The sequence below is a fragment of the Gopherus evgoodei genome, chromosome 3 (genome assembly GCF_007399415.2).
Source record: "Gopherus evgoodei ecotype Sinaloan lineage chromosome 3, rGopEvg1_v1.p, whole genome shotgun sequence".
Classification (NCBI taxonomy): Eukaryota; Metazoa; Chordata; order Testudines; family Testudinidae; genus Gopherus; species Gopherus evgoodei.
In genome coordinates, this window is record NC_044324.1 from 13,801,763 (window position 1) to 13,821,268 (window position 19,506).

At 55.4% G+C, this 19,506-nt stretch overlaps 1 protein-coding gene across 7 annotated transcripts in view; it reads right to left on the minus strand.

The window, feature by feature from the left end:
* Window positions 1-19,506, minus strand: part of PTK2B (protein tyrosine kinase 2 beta) — a 122,521-nt gene that overhangs the window by 28,464 nt on the left and 74,551 nt on the right. For all 7 annotated transcript variants that reach the window (XM_030555118.1, XM_030555116.1, XM_030555120.1 and 4 more), the window contains exons 3-8: window positions 9,215-9,393; window positions 8,815-8,902; window positions 7,160-7,239; window positions 4,916-4,978; window positions 3,899-3,953; window positions 2,935-3,075 (exon numbers count right to left, since the gene is read on the minus strand). In XM_030555118.1, the coding sequence (XP_030410978.1) occupies window positions 2,935-3,075; window positions 3,899-3,953; window positions 4,916-4,978; window positions 7,160-7,239; window positions 8,815-8,902; window positions 9,215-9,393 (606 nt within the window). The remainder of the gene's footprint in view (window positions 1-2,934; window positions 3,076-3,898; window positions 3,954-4,915; window positions 4,979-7,159; window positions 7,240-8,814; window positions 8,903-9,214; window positions 9,394-19,506) is intronic.

The window sequence follows — 19,506 nt, forward strand, 5'->3', positions numbered from 1 at the left end:
TTGCTAGCTTTGCACACCCGTGGCTCTGCTGGCCCATCTCTGTCCCTGCCCGTGGCATCCCACTGGAGGGTAGCTGTGAGCCGTCCCCTGCCAACATCTCCCTGCTAGGCCTCCCAGGGGCTGCGACTGCCAGCCATTCAGTGCACTGACGGCAGAAACTCAGCCAAAACCCCAGCATTCGAACCCAGGCCCCATATTAAGTCCCTGCTAGATCTCACTAATGGTAACACTGCTTGGAGGGCTGGGGGATCCCTGGGAAGCTGCAGGGCAATGAAGACTTCAAACCGCTCCCTCTCACCCTGCTGTTCAGCTGGTACATACCGCAGCAGCTGTGAGTGGAGCTGTGGGGAAACCCTTGGTATCCAGTGGGACACTCAAGCTGAGCTGGGGAGCCCGGATCAGATTTGGGGATGGGCCTGGGTCCAAATGCCGGGTGGAAACTCTCTAAAACTTGAGGGCACAAAGCTGAGTGGTGCAACCGCGGAACTTGCACAACTCCCAGAGAGCTGAAACCACCGAGTTCCTCGCAGCATCAGAGGCTGCTGAGCCACTCTGGATCTGGCCCAGCCAGCCCCACGCCGAAGCGACGGGAAAGCCACCGAGACCAGTGGCAGGGTATTGGTGGTGGCTAGTGGCTTGAGCTACCTCCAGTTGCTTGAGAAACTCTGTGATGGACAAACTCTGACACAGACACTGCCTGGGAGACAGAGTCTGGGGCCGTGTTTATGATCGGCTGGAGCCAGAGAGTTGAAAGCTGAGAGCAGTTGAAACCAAAGCCATGTTACTGTGTATGGCCAGGGCAGGGGTCCCCAGCGGGGGAGCTACTTGAGGTTGCGGTATGGGGTGCAGAGATTTCCGGGAGTTAATCTGGGGGTTTCTTTCTGAGATGGGAACATCGAAATGGCCTGTCTCAAATCAGACCTGAGGTCCACCTAGCCCAGCATCCTGTCTATGAGAGTAGCCAGGCCCTGTTGCTCCAGAAGAAGGTGCAAGACACCCTGTAATGGAACAACCTACCCTGAAGAGAAAGTCCTACCTAACCCCCATCAGTGATTGGTTTAATCCCTGACGGGTGAGGGTTTATAACCCTTCTACATTTTATGTCCTAGCTAACGGACTTGTAATTCAGGATGTTTTTATCCCTATCGGTGCCTGTGTTATGCAGGTCAAACTAGATAACCACAACAGTCCCTTCTGGCCTTATAATCTATGACTCTACCAACGCCTAGTCCTTTTTGGAATCCTGCTGATACTTTGCTCTCCCGGACAGCTAGTGGCGGTGAGTTCCACAGGCTGATTGTGTAAAAAAGTATTTCATTGTATCAGTTTGAAATTGGCTGCCTTCCACTCTCATTACATACTTCCAGGACTGAGCACAGAGAGCCAGATCCCCAGCTGGGGTGTAATTGGCGGAGCTATGCTGAGGATCCGGCCTAGTATTCCTAGGAGGCTACACCACTGATTTATACGATGGCCCCTATAATACCTTCAGTGTTTCTGCTATGCGGGAAGGCACTCACGGCTGCCAGCAGGGGGCGGTCTTGGACTAAAGACGATCACAGACCTCCTTAAAGCCAACGTGTGCCCACCACTCTCGGTCAGGAAGAGCAATCCAGCCCCTGTATGTGCTACCAACAGCTGGGGCCTTGCAGGGACTGCCTGGGGCACTGGGCCACGTGGCAAGTGCAGGTGGAATACGAGCTTTCCCGGGTTGTGAACACAGGGCGGGACTCGCAGCCTGTGCGCGTTGGAGGCAGAAAAAAGTCAGCAGGAGGCGCTGCAAGCATGACCCTGGGAAGCAGAGGGGCACGAGCACGGGGATTGCTGAACCAGGAAGCTGCCTGCTGTTTGTTTCTGCCCGCGTTCAGGGAACAGACCTCTGCGTCCATTCTTTGTGAATAAACGGGACAGCGCCCAAGAATGGTCTGGTCTCATGGTCCTGATTTCTCATCCTGACGCAAACAATCCTGCAAGGCTGCGCAACTCCGGCTAACCGCCCGGGCCCAGGGCCAGCGCCAGTCTCTGCCCTCTTCGGTACGCACCGACGCTTTCATGACTGCACTTGGAGCAGAAGATTTCATACTGAGCTGCCCGGTTCTCCCCCACGCCCCGGGCGGTACAGTTAAGGGAGAAGCCAGCAGTGTATATAAATATCCCTTTCACCACCAAGAGATCAGGAATCCCCTGCAGGGTCCTGTTGCGTGTTCCGGGGTTTCCTTCGGGGAACTTTTCCCTCCTTTGGCAAATCCCGGCAGGTTCCTCCCAGGGCTCAGCCACGGCCCGCCCAGGGATCTGACTAGGCATTCGCAGGTGGAACGCGGCAACTCGGCTCTGCTCCTTGGCCGGCTCCCGTTCACTCACAGCAAGACAACTGAAAGAAGCCTGCCACATAGTGCCTGGGCCACAGGGCAGTGAGTGGGTCTACGGATGCCACGCTAGTGCCGAAGTCCAACTCTCCACCCTCACTCAGGCCTCCTCTGCTGGGTCTGCCCCAACTGGGGGCCTGATTCTGCTCTCCTGCTGGTGTAAATTAGAAGTAACTGCACTGAAATCGTGTCAGAGGGAGCAGAATCAGGCCCTTGGTAAGGTGAAATGCAGCCTGGGCAGAGAGTCCGGTGCCTAGACCTTTGCACCAGCCCCTCCGCACGGGGCGAGTTTCACACTCAGAGCCCTGGGGCTGGGCATACCGTATATCCTGCCATATACTGGCCCTAAATCCCAGGCCAGCAGGAGATTTGGAAATACCGTATTTCCCCCTATATCCGAGCACGGACCCCAGCCCTCCTCCCAACACTGGCCATGGAGTGATGTGCTATTCGCCAGCAGAGGTTAGATTATCAGGCTCTAGACAGGTGCCGGCTGGAGGCGTGTGACAGAACCGTATAGATCCCAGCCCCGGGCGCAGTGCCCCGTCCTCCCCACGCAGGGACTCACTATCAGCTCACAGCGGAAGCTCTCCTGGTCAATGTTGGCGAAAGAGGCGAGGGTGTGCAGGAATTTGATGATGCACTCCTCCTCCCGCAGCAGGGCGTACTGCTGGAACGTCTGCTGGATCATCTTCCGGAGCTGCTTGGGCTGAGGAGGGAACGGCGCCAGAGCCGGAGAGTCAGCGACGGGCCCCGCTGGCTGGGCGTAAAGACCCGACAGCCAGAAGCAACTCGGTCTGGGAGGCATCAGCATAGCCAAATGCTTCCCTCTCCACACGCACAGTGTCTCTGCCAATGCACTCGAGTCCTGACCCCCCTCCCCCAGCTATTCCAGTCCTAGGCTCCCCACACACACAGCTCTGCCAGCAGCCCTCAAGCCTGACTTACAACCCCCCCACATCCTGCTATTCAAACCCTGGGCTCCCCATACACAGCTCTGCCAGCACCCCTCAACCCTGACTTACAACCCCCCCACATCCTGCTATTCGAACCCTGGGCTCCCCATACACAGCTCTGCCAACAGCCCTCAATCCTGGCTTCCAGTAACCCCTGAGAACTCCTGTGAGCGGCTCCCCCAACTCCGCTCCTTGACCAAGAGCACCTGACAATCCAGTGGGAGCGCCGGAGAGCTCTGCCGAGGAGCTCCTAGATTTAGTCGAGTCCCTGCTGTTCCGCTCCCAGCCTACCCCTTCCCAGGACAGTTTCCCAGCATTGTCGTTCCTTGACGAAGGCTGAATTTCCCAGCCCATGTCCTAGGTGATGCTCAAGTCCACATACGCTCGTAGGGTTGGCTTAGGCCCTAGGCATAGAGCGGCACCTAAGTCTCATCCCTCTGCACTGGGGTTGGATCTCACCCTAACGGCTTAACCCAGCTCCACTAAGCTGTTCTCTGGAGCACTCCCGGCCTCCTGAACTGGCCACGAGTGTCCTTTGTCCATAACTCCCCCAGGCCGGGCTCTGCAGCACCTCACCTTCAAATTCTCTTGCATTTGCTTGGGGAAGAACAGGTCCAGCCCTACTTCCTTTCTGAAAGGGAGAGAGAACAAGAGACGCACACACAGGTTAACAATCCCACAGGGACTCTGCAAAACCCACTCCTTCCATCTGCATTTCAGCGGCGTTTAGGCCGTGCTGCATGGAGGGGTGCCAGGGGATGTGTGACACGCAGCCTGAGTCCCCCGGGTCAATGGCTTGGATGGGTCTCTGATCAGGGATGACTGGAGCTCTGTGTCACCTGATGGGCGACTGGTGGCCCCTAAAGCGGTGCTCCCAGCACGGTTCCTGGTTGAGGACCATCTGCACTGCAGCAGCCAGCCTCAGCAGAGATGTCAAGGGCCACAGGGACGGACCACCTCTCCGCGATCCCTGCCCTCAGGACAGGGGCTCTGGTACCAGCCCACTTTCATCCCCGTCTACTGCTGTGATCAGTAATGTTGCCTCGTGCACCTGACGTGGTAGGGGATGATATGAGGAGGTTCATCTCATGGCATTTCAGGCTTCCTGCACTTATGATGATCCCAGCTTCCCCTACTCTGGGTTTTATTCCCTGCAGTCAGGCCATGATGCTTCGAGGGGCACGCGCGCACACACACACACACGTTTCTGCAATGACTCCAGGGCAGCCCACTCCAGGATCCTGGTCAGGATTTTGGAATAACCATTGAAGAGCCCCCAACCATAGAAAGTCCATTCCAGACTTTATACTGAGCCCAGGGGACTCTGCAGGGATGGGATCTGGGAGATGAGGCTGTGTGTGAACACAATCAGAGATGCTGGTGGTTAGGTACTTAACTGGTGAGTCTCCCTCTGTGCTGGGATCTAGGGATCTGCCCAATCCCCGGGGCCATAATGTATAGGAGGAGATTTTCTTGCCTTGATAAGAGATCACATGGGATTGGACACCCTGTTATTTGTTTGTGAGGACTGGGGAGCTCGAAGGAGTGGGGGGTAGGGGGGAAGTCGAGAAGAAATAGAATCTGGCCACTTACTCCAGGAAGTCAAAGTTGGATTTCTTATCCAGGGCATTGTGCGGCATGTCCTTGTAGAACCTCCTGCAAGAAGAGGGAGATGTCGGGCGTCAACATACCGACCTCACGTGCGCATCCTACACCGGGCGGGAGGTGCATGCAAGCAGGCTCCATATGTCAGGGGAGCAGATTAGCCAGCAGCTCATTCGAACATTCAGTATGCAAAATGAGAGGTAGAACCAGAGACAGGAAAGGGACCATTAAACAGATGGGCCCAGGTAAGAACCGCAGATGCAAAAGTAATAAGTTAGCTAAGTGTGCCACCGCCCCCTTTAGGGGTTCATTCTCAGAGAGGATACCAGCCTACCACTGCTACTAGCTAATGGAGTGACTCCTTTAGCTTACGTGGCAGAAGCCTGGAGTTTAGAGCAGAGAGCCCAGGGCTCTGTATCTGCTGCTTACATGTGGTAGCCACGGTGTTACACAACTCCGGAGCGCTTTATACTCCAAACCCAGGTCTGGAGCTAAATTTGCAAATAGCCCCTGGGCTAAATTCTGCTGTGAATCAGACATGCGATGTTCCCAGTGAAACTGAGCACAGTGTGGTCCCTTCTCTGCGTAATGGGCAGGACCCAAACAATTGCAAGCTGTTGGGGTGCCTAGTTCTGGACTGAGACTTTGCATCTTGAGCCCAGCTGGACTATAAAGAGCGACAGTCAGAAAAGCAGGAGGCTCTGGGGTTCTTCCTCCATCCGTGACTTTCAGATCAAACATGCTCAGCTCCAGACTTTTGCTAACCACCAGCCTTGGCAGTTCTAGCCCAGCTGGGGTCCTCCTGCCTCTTATGAGCAACAAACTCAGGGTATGGCTACATTTGGAATTTCAAAGTGCTGCCCTGGCAGCACTGCGGGAGCGCTTTGAAGTGTGAGTGTGGTCGGAGCGGCAGCGCTGGGAGAGAGCTCTCCCAGCGCTGCATGTAAACCACATCCTTTACAGGTGTAGCTGCCGCCCTGATTACACTGACACTTTACAGCGCTGTATCTTGCAGCGCTCAGGGGGGTGATTTTTCACACCCCTGAGCGCGAAAGTTGCAGCGCTGTAAAGTGTGAGTGTAGCCATGGCCTCACTGCAAAATTCTGATAGATTTCAAGAGGCCTGGGCTTTGCCTTGCAGCCTGGCTGACAATGCACGAGGAGAACAGGATCCGGCTAGCTCTGTCACAGCAGCGCGGCCTGCTCTGTTGCTGACTCGAGCAGAAAAACCCCAGGCCAAATCCTCAGCTGGTGTAAATCAGCAAAGTCCCCAATGCCTTGCAGCAGGAGTGTTTCCTGCCCTTCCCAACTCACACCGGCACGTTAAGCAGGCACGGCCCAGGTGCCTGCGTCTCACCGGGCTAATGGCAACTGCATTCAAGCCTGCCAGGCGACATACCTACGTTCCACTGCCACCCACCTTGGCACTGCTCCCTGCCAACTACAGACGACCATGGGCACAGAGAGCAGAGGAGCCTCCTGGGGTTGAATCTCTCCGGTTATTTTTAGGGCCTATCTAACGTCTTGCTGCTCGAGTCCATCTGGCCCACTGGAGTGATTCAGCCGGAACGCCCCTACCTCCCACCATGTTCTTCTAGCTGTAGGGCATGAGCGTGCCATTCCCCAGCGCCCTTGGGTGCCGTGGGGCACTAAAGCCCATAGCTCAGCTGCGCCAGTTTCTTCATCCTCATCTTTCTCTCTTCTCCTTCCTCCTGACACCCCACTTCGTGCGATGCAATGGCACTGGAATCTGGCTTGAGCTTCCCAACCCATCACCCCACCCCAGGGGGATCAGATTTGGTTTAAGGAGCTGCCCTCCCATCCCTAACAAAACCTGGAACTTCTCCCTGGTCCTTTGCTGGGGGCTTGCTTCAGGCGAGCTTCTGTCTTGGGGCAAAGGGAACCACAGTAGGAAAATGCTCTGCACTAAATGGGCCCTATTGTCCAAGGAGCTCCAAGCCCTTTACAAAGCATGAGCCCATTTTGCAGAGGGGGAAACTGAGGCACAGAGAGGGGAAATGGCTGGAGACAGTGAGCTGGTGGCGGGGACAGGATTCCCTGGCTCCTTGCCCTCTGCTGTTTTAGCCACTAGCCAGCGCTTCCTCCCAAACCTCTCTGGATCCAGCTAGGCCGGAGACGTTCGTGGCCAGGATGCATGGTTAAGAAGGGTCCTTTCCCCTGGCCCCCAGGGATGACCCCCTAGCGCTCAGCGCCTGCTGTGCAAGGTACGTACCTGAGCTCCAGGCAGCCCAGCTGCAGGGCCATGCCCTCGCTAACCTTGCTGGCGTAGTGCTGCATGTAGTCGGTCCGGAGCTGCAAGGCCAGAGCGAGAGATCAGGAGGCCAGTTCAGTATCTGGCATTTCCCCCCCGCTCCCCCATCCCTCCTTGCCTCTCCCCTTTCCTGCAGCAACAGGACTGCAGGCCCGAGTGCAAATGCCGCTGAGGCACGTGCAGGGCAAAGAGACTTATTTCAGGAACCGGAGCTGCTAGGTCTCCAGGCAAAAGGATTGTCCCTGGGGATTCCCAGCGGCTAAGGGGGCACTGCGGTTCTCAAACCGTGGGTCAGGGCCCCATTTTCATGGGGCTTCCAAGGCCAGCGTTAGACTTGCTGGGACCTGGCGCTCCAGCTGAAGCCCAAGTGCCACACTCCTGAGGGGCTTGGGCTCCAGCCTCCCCTCCTCCTACCCAGGGCATCGAGGAGTGGGCTCTGGTCCCCCTCCTCCCACCCAGGGCATCGGGACATGGGCTCTGGTCCAGCTCAGGCTCTGGTCCCTCTCCTCCCACCCAGGGCATCGGGATGTGGGCTCTGGTCCCCCTCCCCCAACCCAGCTCGGGCTCTGGTCCCCCTCCTCCCACCCAGGGCATCACGGAGTGGGCTCTGGCCCCTCCCCCCACCCAGGGCATTGGGGCGTGGGCTCTGGCCCCCGTCGTCCCACCCAGCCCGGGCTCTGGTCCCCCTCCCCCCACCCAGGGCATCGGGGCATGGGCTCTCGTCCCCATCCCCCCACCCAGGACATTGGGGCGTGGGCTCTGGTCCACCTCCCCACACCCAGGACATCGGGACGTGAGCTCTGATCCCCATCCCCACACCCAGGACATCGGGACATGAGCTCTGGTCCCCATCCCCATACCCAGGACATCGGGACGTGAGCCCTGGTCCCCATCCCCATACCCAGGGCATCAGGGTGTGGGCTCTCCCCCTGCCCCCAGGGTCATGTCATAATTCTGTTGTCTGAACAGGGTCCCGGCACAGCGAAGTTTGAGAAGCACTGGTCTGGCCTCCTGCAGAACACAGGGCATAGAGCCTCACCCAGCGATTCCTGCCTGTCGCCCACAGCTTTGGGGTGAGTTACAAAAGAGACATCTGGTCGTGACTTAAAAACCACCCAGGATGGAGACGCCACCCCGTCCCTAGTAACTGGCTCCAATTGAATTACCCTTCCTGATCAAACACGTGCTTTAGCTTGTCTGAATTTCGCTAGCTTCAGCATCCACCCCCTTGATCTCATTCTGCACTGAGATGAGAGAGGGGCCGGCCCCTGAAGCTCACTTCTTCAGACACGTCCCCGTTCTAACCATTGCTGCTGCTGGTCAACCCCACCCGCACGGAGACTGCTGGCCAGGTCTTGGCAAGTGCTGGGCGCCCGCAGTTCCCAGCGACTTCTCTGGAATTTTGTGGGTGCTCAGAACGTTTTTCAATCGGGCCCCAGAGTGGTGAGAGCAAGTGGGGGAGAGAGATCCCCGGGAGAACTGTGAATCCAGGGGGATCACAGGTGGGTGTGGACAGGAGGCCAAATTCAACACTGGTGCAAGGGGGCACAATGCCACAAGAGTCAGCGACATCAGGCCCACTTATGCCCTGGAGAGAGTGTTGCAAGTACTCTGACCTGCTGGTAGAAGTACAGCAAGGTGGTCCTGTCCTCTGTGAAGCGCTCCATGTAGTTCTCAGGGAGGTAGCGGATTTGGAGGTCGTACCTTCAAGCAAACAAAAAGCCAGCTCTTTGGGGTGTCCGCTCTTCTGAGGAAGGGTCTTTCTTTCTGCAAAGCGCCCAGTCTCTACTGCTATCTGACGACGCCCCTGGCCCCTGCTGTCCCACTCCGCAATGTGCACTAGGGGAGACTCAGCTGACCCCCCAGATCTAGGTGTGACAGGTCCGTGCAGACCCTACAGCCCCCAACTGCTCTCCCACCATGGCGACCTCCCTTGCTGCCACCTGTTCTGGCTGAACCCGCCATTAGGCGGGGGCAGGGTGTGCCGGAGGGCGATATGGGGTCCGATCTCCATACCTCCACTCAGCCTCCAGGTGCAGGCACTCGTACTTGTCCTGCACCTCGCCCACCGTCAGGTCCGGGTGCAGCCAGTGGATCTCATCGGACTTCACGTGCTTGAGACGCAGGCCATAGCACTCAGCCAGCTGGATGTCGGGCCCAATCCTGCCGCTTAGCAGGATGGAGTGGATGACCTCCTGCAACGGGGGTGGGGAGGGAGATAGAGTGAGAACCCAGACGCCCCTTCCCCCGTGGCATCACCCCTTCCCCCAGCACAAGCAGTAACTTGGCACGGACAGCCTGGGGTGCTGGGCTTCCCAGTGCATCTCCCATATTAGATTCTCTGGCACAGGAGCTGCCTGTAGGAAGTTTGTGTCTTGTGCTGGGCCAGGGCCAGAGCCAGAGGTGTCGGAACTAGGACAGCTGGGGGAACTGCTGCACCCTCTGGCTTGAAGCGGTTTCCGTCATATGCAGGGTTTCCAGTTTGGTTCAATGGCTCTCAGCCCCCCCCACTGTACACGCTGTCCCAGCACCCCAGGGCATGCGATAAGCACCAAGAAAAAACATCAGTATCATTTTAACTATTCCCACTAGAGGGTGGTCTGACACAGCTTTCAGACTGGCTCCAGCCACCAGACACAGTGGCTTCGGGGTGCTCAGCTCGCTGTTCATTACAGGGGGGTTACAAAGCAGTGGTGTGATACCAGCCTGTACTTTGAACAATACAAAGGGCCTGATGCTGAGCTGGTGCCAGGTGCTGTTGCCCCAGACGATCTAGCCCAACACCTAGAAATCTGGCCCGGTGACAGGAGGTTAAGGAATTAATTTATTTCAAATGCTGCTGTTTTTCCTGTTAAAACTTAGTAGGGTGACCGGACAGCAAGTGTAAAAAATCGGGACAGGGGGTGGCGGGTAACAGGATCCTATATAAGCAAAAGACCCAAAAATTGGGACTGTCCCTATAAAATCAGGACATCTGGTCACCCTAACACATAGAGACCCCCTCCCTCCACCCCAACGCTGAAATCAGAACGTGAACGTTCGCAGTGTTAGCCAACAAGGCTTTTTAGTGAAACAGCGTTCTTTGAGTGCAACAATTTATAGAAAGAAAGAACGAGCCATACACAAGGTTGTTAGTGGTTGCGTTGTTTTCACAGTGGGCGTCATGCCAGACTAGTTTGTTTAGGTACAGACCGGCTATACACTGCTTCTCAGGGTTACACTGCAGACATCTTTTGTTGACAGTTTATCACTCAAACCTTGGAAAACCAGCAGAAATCGGTTTGCAGCTAAACACAGGACATTTTCCATGTTTTTCTTTTCCTCGCTTGGCTTATGGTACAACAGGGCGAGATCCCCACTGGTGTCAGGCAGCAGCTCTCTGTTGACTTTAGTGGCGCTCCTGCCAATTGACACCAGCTATCTGTGTGAATGCCACCTGCCTGGCCCTGCCCCTTTCATCACATCAGCAGCCTGACCTTCCCCCTGGAAAGCTGTTACCGGCTCTGCACTTCTGGCCTCCTTGGACTCCTCCTTCCAGCCGCCCAGTGTGAGGTTTGATAGGAACAGGAGCACATGCAGCAGGAAGAACTAGGCCAAGAAATGCTTCTGCTGTCACTAATTTTAACAGCTTCCTGGCCACGCAGGGTTGCCTACCTCTGCCACAACAGTGAAGGACTTTGCTGAGATATACAACACAAGCCTTAACCACTCCCAGGTATTAAAGATTCCCACACACAGTTCTGCAAGAAGAGGAGTATTAACCCTAGTGCTTTGGCCAAATGCAAGCTCAAGTAATTACATCCTGCCTAACTAATCCCCACCCGCTTTGGTACGGTAACATTCTTCACCTCCCACTCTTTCATCACTGGGTCCTGTTAGCTGTCACATTCTGCCCCAGAGGTGGCTGCACAGCAATGCTAGGAGAAGCAATCCCTAGAGGCTGTATGTAGTTTGTAAATCCATTCGGCGATCATCATAAGAAAGGCCAGATTGAGTCAGACCAAAGGTCCAGTATCCTGTCTCCTGACAGTGGCCAGTGCCAGGTGCCCCAGAGGGAATGAACAGAACAGGGAATCACCAAGTGATCCATCCCATCGCTCATTCCCAACTTCTAGCAAACAAAGGCCAGGGACACCATTCCTGCCCATCCTGGCTAATAGCCATTGATGGACCTATCCTCCATGAACTTATCTAGTTATTTTTTTTAACCCTGTTATGGTCTTGGCCTTCACAACATCTTCCGGCAAAGAGTTCTACAGGTTGACTGTGCGCTGTGTGAATAATACTTCCTTTTATTTGTTTTAAACCTGTTGCCTATTAATTTCATGTGGTGACCCCTAGTTCTTGTGTTATGAGGAGGAGTAAATAACACTTCCTTATCTACTTTCTCTACACCAGTCATGATTTAATAGACCTCTAACGTATCTCCCCTTAGTCATCTCTTTTCTAAGCTGAAAAGTCCCAGTTTTATTAATCTCTCCTCATATGGAAGCTGTTCCAAACCCCTCATCATTTTTCTTGCCCTTTTCTGAACCTTTTCCAATTCCAAGATATCTTTTTTGAGATGGGGAGACCACATCTGCATGCAGTATTCAAGATATGGGCATACCATGGATTTATATAGAGCAGGGGTAGGCAACCTATGGCACATGGGCCAAAGGCGGCACGCAAGCTTATTTTCAGTGGCACTCACGCTGCCCGGTTGGGGGGGGGGGGCGGCTCTGCATTTTAATTTAATTATAAATGAAGCTTCTTAAACATTTTTAAAACCTTATTTACTGTACATATAACAATAGTTTAGTTCTATATTATAGACTTATAGAAAGAGACCTTCTAAAAACGTTAAAATGTATCACTGGCACGCGAAACCTTAAATTAGAGTGAATAAATGAAGACTCGGCACAGCACTTCTGAAAGGTTGCCGACCCCTGATATAGAGGCAACGTGATATTTTCTGTCCTATTATCTATCCCTTTCTTAATGATTCCCAACATTCTGTTTGCTTTGACTGCCGCTGCACATTGAGAGGATGTTTTCAGAGAACTATCACAATGACTCCAAGGTCTCTTTCTTGAGTGGTAACAGCTAATTTGGCCCCCATCATTTTGTGTGTGCAGTTGGGATTATGTTTTCCAATGTGCATCACTTTGCATTGATCAACATTCAATTTCATCTGCCATTTTGTTGCCCAGTCACCCAGTTTTGAGAGATCCTTTTGTAGCTCTTCGCAGTCTGCCTGGGACTTAACTATCTTGAATAGTTTTGTATCATCTGCAAATTTTGCCACCTCATAGCTTACCCCTTTTTCCAGGTCATTTATGAATATGTTGAATAGGACTAACCCCAGTACAGACCCCTGGGGGACACCACTATTTACCTCTCTCCATTCTGAAACCTGACCATTTATTCCTACCCTTTGCTTCCTATCTTTTAACCAGTTACCAATCCATGCGAGGACCCTCCCTCTTATCCCATGACAGCTTACTTTGCTTAAGAGCCTTTGGTGAGGGACCCTGTCAAAGGCTTTCTGAAAATCTAAACGACCGCCTAGGTAGGAGTACTGCGGAAAGGGATCTGAGGGTCATCGTGGATCACAAACTAAACAGGAGTCAACATCATTCTGGGGTGTTTTAGCAGGACTGTTGTAAACAAGATATGAGCAGTAATTCTATCGCTCTATTCCACGCTGACTAGGCCTCAGCTGGAGTATTGTGTCCAGTTCTGGGTGCCACGTTTCAGAAAAAGATGTGGACAAACTGGAGAAAGTCCAGAGGAGAGCCACAAAAATGTTTAAAGGTCTAGAAAACTGCCTACCAGGAAAGACTGAAAAAACTGGGTTTGTTTCATCTGGAGAAGGGAAGACTGAGAGGGGACATGATAGTCTTAAAGTATATAAAAAATTGTTATAAAGAGGAGAGAGGAAAATTGTTCTCCTTATCCACTATGGACAGAACAGGAAGCAATGGGCTTAAATTGCAGCAAGGACATTGGGAAAAACTTGCTCACTGTCAGGGTAGTTAAGAACTGGAACAAATTACCCAGGCAGGTTGTGGAATCTCTGTCATTGGAAGTTTTTAAGAACAGCTTAGACAAACACCTGTCAGGGATGGTCTAGATCAATGTTTCTGAACCTTTTTGTGCTGGCTTCCCTCCATGGACTTAAAAAGAAATTGCAACCCCCTACCTTAAGCTTGGGCTTGGACTTCAGTCCCCGGTGGCTCAGGGCCAACACTGGCTGCCAAGACTTCAGGACTCTCCTGGAGAGTCCAGGAATTGAAGATTATGTGGTGTGATGAAGCCTCCAGGAATCTCCCCGCCGCCCGGGGCTGAAGTATGTAACTTAGCTTCAAGGGGCTCCTGGGCAATTGTCCTGCTTGCCACCCCCTAACGCTGGCCCTGCCCTTGTGATGCCACTAAACCTGTCCCATGACCCTTCCCGAAGGGAGGAGGGGGCACAACCCATAGGTTGGAAAACACTGGTCTAGATAATACCGAGTCCTGTCTCTGAGTAGGGGACTGGACTAGATGACCTCTTGAGATCCCTTCCCGTCCTATGAGAACACCTCACTCTTATATACCACTGATCATCTAGAGAGCTCAGAGCACTCTAAGACGAGGCCAGTGTTATCCAACGTGAGGTAAAGCGATTTGTCTAAAGTCACCAGGAGCAAGGCTGGGACGAGAACCCAGGTGTCCTAAGGTGCAGGCCAGCTCACTGTTCACTAAACCACACTGTTCCCCAAGTGCCCCTTTCTTCGTGTGTTCTTCCTCTTCTTCATCCCGTGGCAACATTCTCTGCAGCCCCGTGGCTGAAAGCTGCTGCTCTCGGGTGGGGTGGTAGATCAGAGGAATGTCAAGGAGCTACAGCACTGGGTCACTGCTCTGGAGCCCATCCTGCCCAGGGAGGCCCCCAAAGCCCTGTGGCCTGCGTGAGATGGGCTGGCAGCTTTAACGCAGATCCCACCAGACAGGCGTCGACATCGCGACAGGGCACATGGGACGGCTGGCCTTACTCCCCAGCCCCCGGCTCTGTTCCCGGACAAGGAGCCTGACGCAGAAGGATAAGCACAGATGCCACGCTCGCTGAGTGAAACAGGGTCATCCCACTTCTGGGGGGTTTCCTGCTGTCATGGCCATAACAGCCACCCAGAGCCTGGTGCGTTACAGGAGGGATGCAGTGCATTGCAATGGGAGCAGTGGCACTGAATTCGCAATGCACTTGCATCCAATTGGGAATTCAGCTGGAGTGCCTCCCGGGCACATATTCCACCAGCGTTGGTTCTGCTCCCAGAAGCAGTGCATCCTGGGAGGTTTCGCAAGGCCTCTGGCACGCTCTGGGAGGAGCCATGCATTCACACGGGCATTAAACCAGTTCAGACCGAACCTCTTCTGCCTTATCAGCTTCTCGAAGGCTGCCTGGTTTAACCGGTTCTTAGAGCATGCTTGAGCTGGCTGAAAAGTTGTGCTGCAAGCAGACACAAGGTCTGAGTGGCCGAGAAAGTCGAAGGACGGTGGCAAACGCATCAACCCCCTCAGTAACTCGCCTACAAGGCTGGCTTCCCAGCCTTCCATCATGCCCCCAGCCCCCCAGGAAAGCTATCTTACTGGTAGGAAGAGGGGGATCAGGGCTGGGACAGGCGGTTGGGGGCCAGGAAGGGGTAAGAGATGCAGGCTCCGAACGACACTTATCTCAAGCAGCTTCCAGAAGCAGCTGCACGTCCCCACCCCCAACCCCCAGCTCCTACGGGGAGACGCAGGCAGGCCGTGGTTCCCAGCCAATGGGAGTTGCAGGGGTGGTGCTTGGCTCAGAGGCAGCATACAGAGCCCCCTGGTTGCCCCTACGCGTAGGAGCCGGAGGGGGGACATGCCGGCTGCTTCCCGGGAGCCACGCGGCAAGGAGGCTAACAGGGAGCCTGCCAGCCTGGCAGAGCGGAGCCGCCAGCCAGCCAGACGACTGCCCGGTCAGCGGTGCTGACCGGAGCCACCAAGTGATCCTGGTGATCAATCAGGTGAGCCTGTTGAAAACCGGACACCTGGTCACCCTTGTGCTGGGGGAAGTTTCACCCTCCGAGTGCTGGGCTCTGACTCAGATTTGACCTCAAGCCCTCTTGGTGTCCACCCACAAATCAGCAAGCTCAGGACCCAGATCCTCAGGTTCAGAGCCTGAGTCCCGCTGTGACTCGGGTCCAAGCCCAAGCCTTGTCATTTTGCAGTGTGGACGCAACTCGAGCTGCAGAGCCGAGTCAGAAGGTCAGTGTAGCATAGTGTGGACGCATTCGCATGGCTGTGAGACTGTGGCAGGAGTGCCAGAACCTCGGTAGAAGGGGGCGGGAGCCATGAGGCCCTGCACCTCTCCAGAGCCCTGACCCCTACTCCTCCTCTTCCTCCCGAAGCCCTGCCCCCAGCCAGGCCATTGTAAGAGCCTCCCAGGGAGTTGGGGCCGCTGTGGGGATTCCTGGATCCTCCACCTGCCCTGAGCAGGAGGCCAGGATACCAGAAAGTGGCCCCGGCTCACGTCCCTGCCCCCTCGGGGCACGCTGACCAGTGCAGATGGAGGGTTTGGAGCTCCCCCCGGGCTCCCAGGGCAGCTCTTACCATGGCCTAGGCGGGGCCTCGGGGGGGAAGAGGAGGGACAGGGGTCAGGCTATAGAGAGGGGCAGCGACTCATGCTGAGGGAGCGTCTAAGGCCCACTCAGTCCCCCTATGGGGAAGAGGCTGGCAAACACTGGCGGGGGCTCTGCTTCGCACCTCCCTTGCCACAAAGCTCAGCCCCTGCCGGTGTCACTCCGCACCTGCCCAAAGCTTGCAGTTGGAGGGGGCAAAGGAGCCCCCTGCCCGCTAAACTACGCCCATGCTAAAAAGTGGGGGGACCATGGCCTCCCCCGTTCCAGCATGCCTGGACCAGGGTCCAGCAATTGTAAGCCCTGGCAGTGTGGCCTGAGAAACACCCAATCCACTAGCCCAGGTTTACAATGCGGTGCAACCACACCCTCACTGAACGGTTCACCGGCAACCCCCAGCCTCGAAAGGCCTCGTTCGAGCTACCTGGCGGATCCTGGGGAAGAAGGAAAATCCAGAGGCCTGGTTCCCCTCCCACACCAGCTGGGAACACTGGAGCCAGGCTGAATCTCAGGGGCGTGGGCAGAGAACCCGGTCCCAGATCAGCCACTGACAGAGCAGTCAACAGTGTGACAGTTCAGACTCCCTGTTTCCCAGCAGCTGGAACATCTGCAGAGATTTTCCTCTCTTTCTCTCCATCCCCCTGGTTTTTTCATTTGAAGGCGCCTGTTCTCCAGTCCCCCAGGGCTCACTGCGGCCTCTGTTTTCCAGGGAAAGCACAGCAGCCTCTGCGTTTGTGTTCCCAAGTACGTCCTGTGCTACGCACCAGCCCCTTCCAACAACACTCTGTTCCCTGGATTCAACACACCCTGCTGCTTTCTGGCTTGCTACATTTCTCCCGGCCAGTCTCCCGGGTCTGCTTGTGGGAGGATGAAGCTGGTAACGTTTTTCACTGCGCCAGCAGCTCTTTTTTTAAAAGACTCCTGTATCCTCTCCCCGTGCAGGACACCAGAGCCCACAGCTCAGTGTGCAGGCTGCTGGCCCGAGCAGTGGCCTGGGAGTCAGGTCTCCTGGGGCCTATCTCAAGAGCAGGAAGGCAGCAGGACGGCGGATTAGAGCGACAGGCTGAAGGTCAGGACACCTGAGGTGTAACCACAGCTTGTTGCCTTGTTGTTAATATACAGGACCGTGCACCAGGACTCCCGGGATCCACAGCCAGCTGTGTGAACCTCTCGCTGGCAAGTCACATAATCTCTTTGTCTAGCCACCGACAGCCCTGCAGAATGTCCTTGTCCTCCCACGTCTCAGAGCCTCTGCCCTTTCCTGTGGGATGAGGACCAAGCCGTGGGTTGGTCATCTCTAGATGGGATTGTTACGAGGTGCTGCCCAGGGGCTGACCCAGATGGTGCCCCCTGGAGGCACAGCACATTGCAGCTGCTCTGCTAAGTGGAGGATGTTCCCCCAATGTGTCCTGATCGTCACCGCCAACCACGCCAGTTCTAAGGTCAAGTCAATGGCCCAGCCCTCCTCCATAAACACCTAAACAGGCTGGGAGTCAGCTCTCTCCAGACCCTGCATGGCCAGGCTGCTGCCTCCAGGGCACCCCTTCATGGCCAGGGATGGCGCTACAGCAGCTCTGCCTCAGTTTCCCTCCCAGGTGCTTTGCAATAATTGACATTAGGACTAGCATCCTAGCAATAAGATTCCCCTTTCGTGGAGTCTTATTTATTCAGTACCTGACTAACTGCAGACTGTCTAGCCCCACAGTCCCAGCCCTTCATCTCACAGTGGCAGGCGTCCAACCACCCTCCTTCCTGTGGTCTGGGGCTGCAGCCTCACACCAACTTCTCTTCCCCTTCCTGGGCTGGGGGAGGGCAGAGGCAGCTTTTTCCCTGCTGATCTCTCTCCTCTTGGGAACAGAGACACATTAGGAGCCATCCTTGGCCCCAGGGCTCATCCCTGCCCCACCTCCACGACTGTTAAAGGGGCCAGACCACCCTGTAACACCCTGGCATTGCAGCTGTGATCATCGGGGAACACCCAGACTGATGGGGTCCCCCACTCCCGTCGTAATGGGACAAGCCTCTCTCAGAAGCAGAATCTGTGTCTCGCTGCCTTCCAGGATCATCTCCTGGTTCCCCAGGGCCCCACGCTGGGTCTGCTCCTTCGGGCTGGCGGTGGTGAGGCCTGGGGAGAGCTAACGATGCCGAGGTGCCGTGCTAAGTGTGCACAGCAGACAGAGCAGCTCGGAGACGAGGGAGCAACACAATGGTCACTCTGTGCCAGCACCAGGGGAAACCCACCCATGAACGGCGGGGCTGGGGATCACCCTGAGGGCCCTCAAAAGGCCAAGAGATCTCAGATGCTCTCACCCTCTCTGTTTGTATTAGGCCAATCCTCATCTATTCCAACAGGCAGCTGCTTCCACCACTGGCCAAACAGCCAATAACCGCATATATTACTCTAGCTCAATCTGGGCTTCTTGGCCTCATCTCCACACGAGATGTGGGAACGTTTCTCTTCCCCAAGCAGCCTCTCTCGAGCCAAGCTTCACACTGCTGCCTATCCCCCCAACTCGGCCAATGCCCCCAATCTCGCCCGCCCCGGTACACAGTCACCCCCCTGCCTTCTTCCACACAGTCCCTGTGCTCCGCACGACTCTCTGCTCATTTGCCAGGCCCCCACCCTGCCCAGAGTACGTCCTTCTGAAAGCCAGCCCCTGCCCGGCTGCCACAGGGCAGCTTGTGAGACTGCATCGCAATTGTATGTAAATTGCCTATTGTCATCCTGCTGGTCTCTGTCCTCAGCCTGAGAGCCCCTCAGAGCAGGGATGGAGCCTTGGCTTTGTCCACACTACACGGCTTTTGGCCACACGGCTGTGTCGCTGAAGTCGGGCAGTTTGCCGACAAAACCCTTCCACCCCCTACGAGCGGGGTTCGTGTTGTCGACAGGAGAACGCTCCTCCCGACCACGAGCCATTTACATGGCCACTTGCTGCAGCAAAACTTTTTAAAAGCACCTGTGAGCAACGAAAGTTTTGTCATTCAATTGGCAGTGTAGACAAAGCCTCAGCGTTTGGGAAGTGGCCAGGACACTGGGCAGAGATAAATAATCATCATCAATCCTGGGCCACTGCTCGCTATGAGCTCAAAGATCTACAAATGCCTCAACTGTCCCTCTCAGTCAGGAAGTGGGCTAGTGGGAGCGTTAAATGGATTTCTGACTGACGGGCTCACAGCCCTAGGGAACCGATGGCAGGACAGGTACAGAATAGCCAGTTTCACCCACCTGCCTCATCTGGAGAGCTGAGCTCCATCTTCCTGATTTAGCCAGGCTTTGCCCAGACTGCCGAGGAGAGGCTAGTCAGTGGGTGGAGACATCACAACAGCGACTGCCACTCGCTGCTGACCCACGGCAGGATTTGAACTGCTGACCTGGAGATCAAGCAGAAGAGGCCTCCAGGGCCGGTATTAAGCACAGCTGCACAGCCCAGGTTGCCTAAGGGGGCCCAGGTCATGGAATTCCCAGCATGTCCCAACACCACGAGGGATGAGATGCGGGGTCAGCTCTGGCTCTGGGGGTCTGCAAAGCGGCTCTGGGGCAAAGCCCCCTGTGGAGTCAAACTAAGCAGGAAGCACTAACAGCCCGATCAGCAGCAGGTCTGAGCACCCGCAGCTTCCACTGACTTCTATGGGGCTATTCGCCTCATTCGCAGAGGTGCTGAGCCCCTGAAGCTCCCATGGACTTCA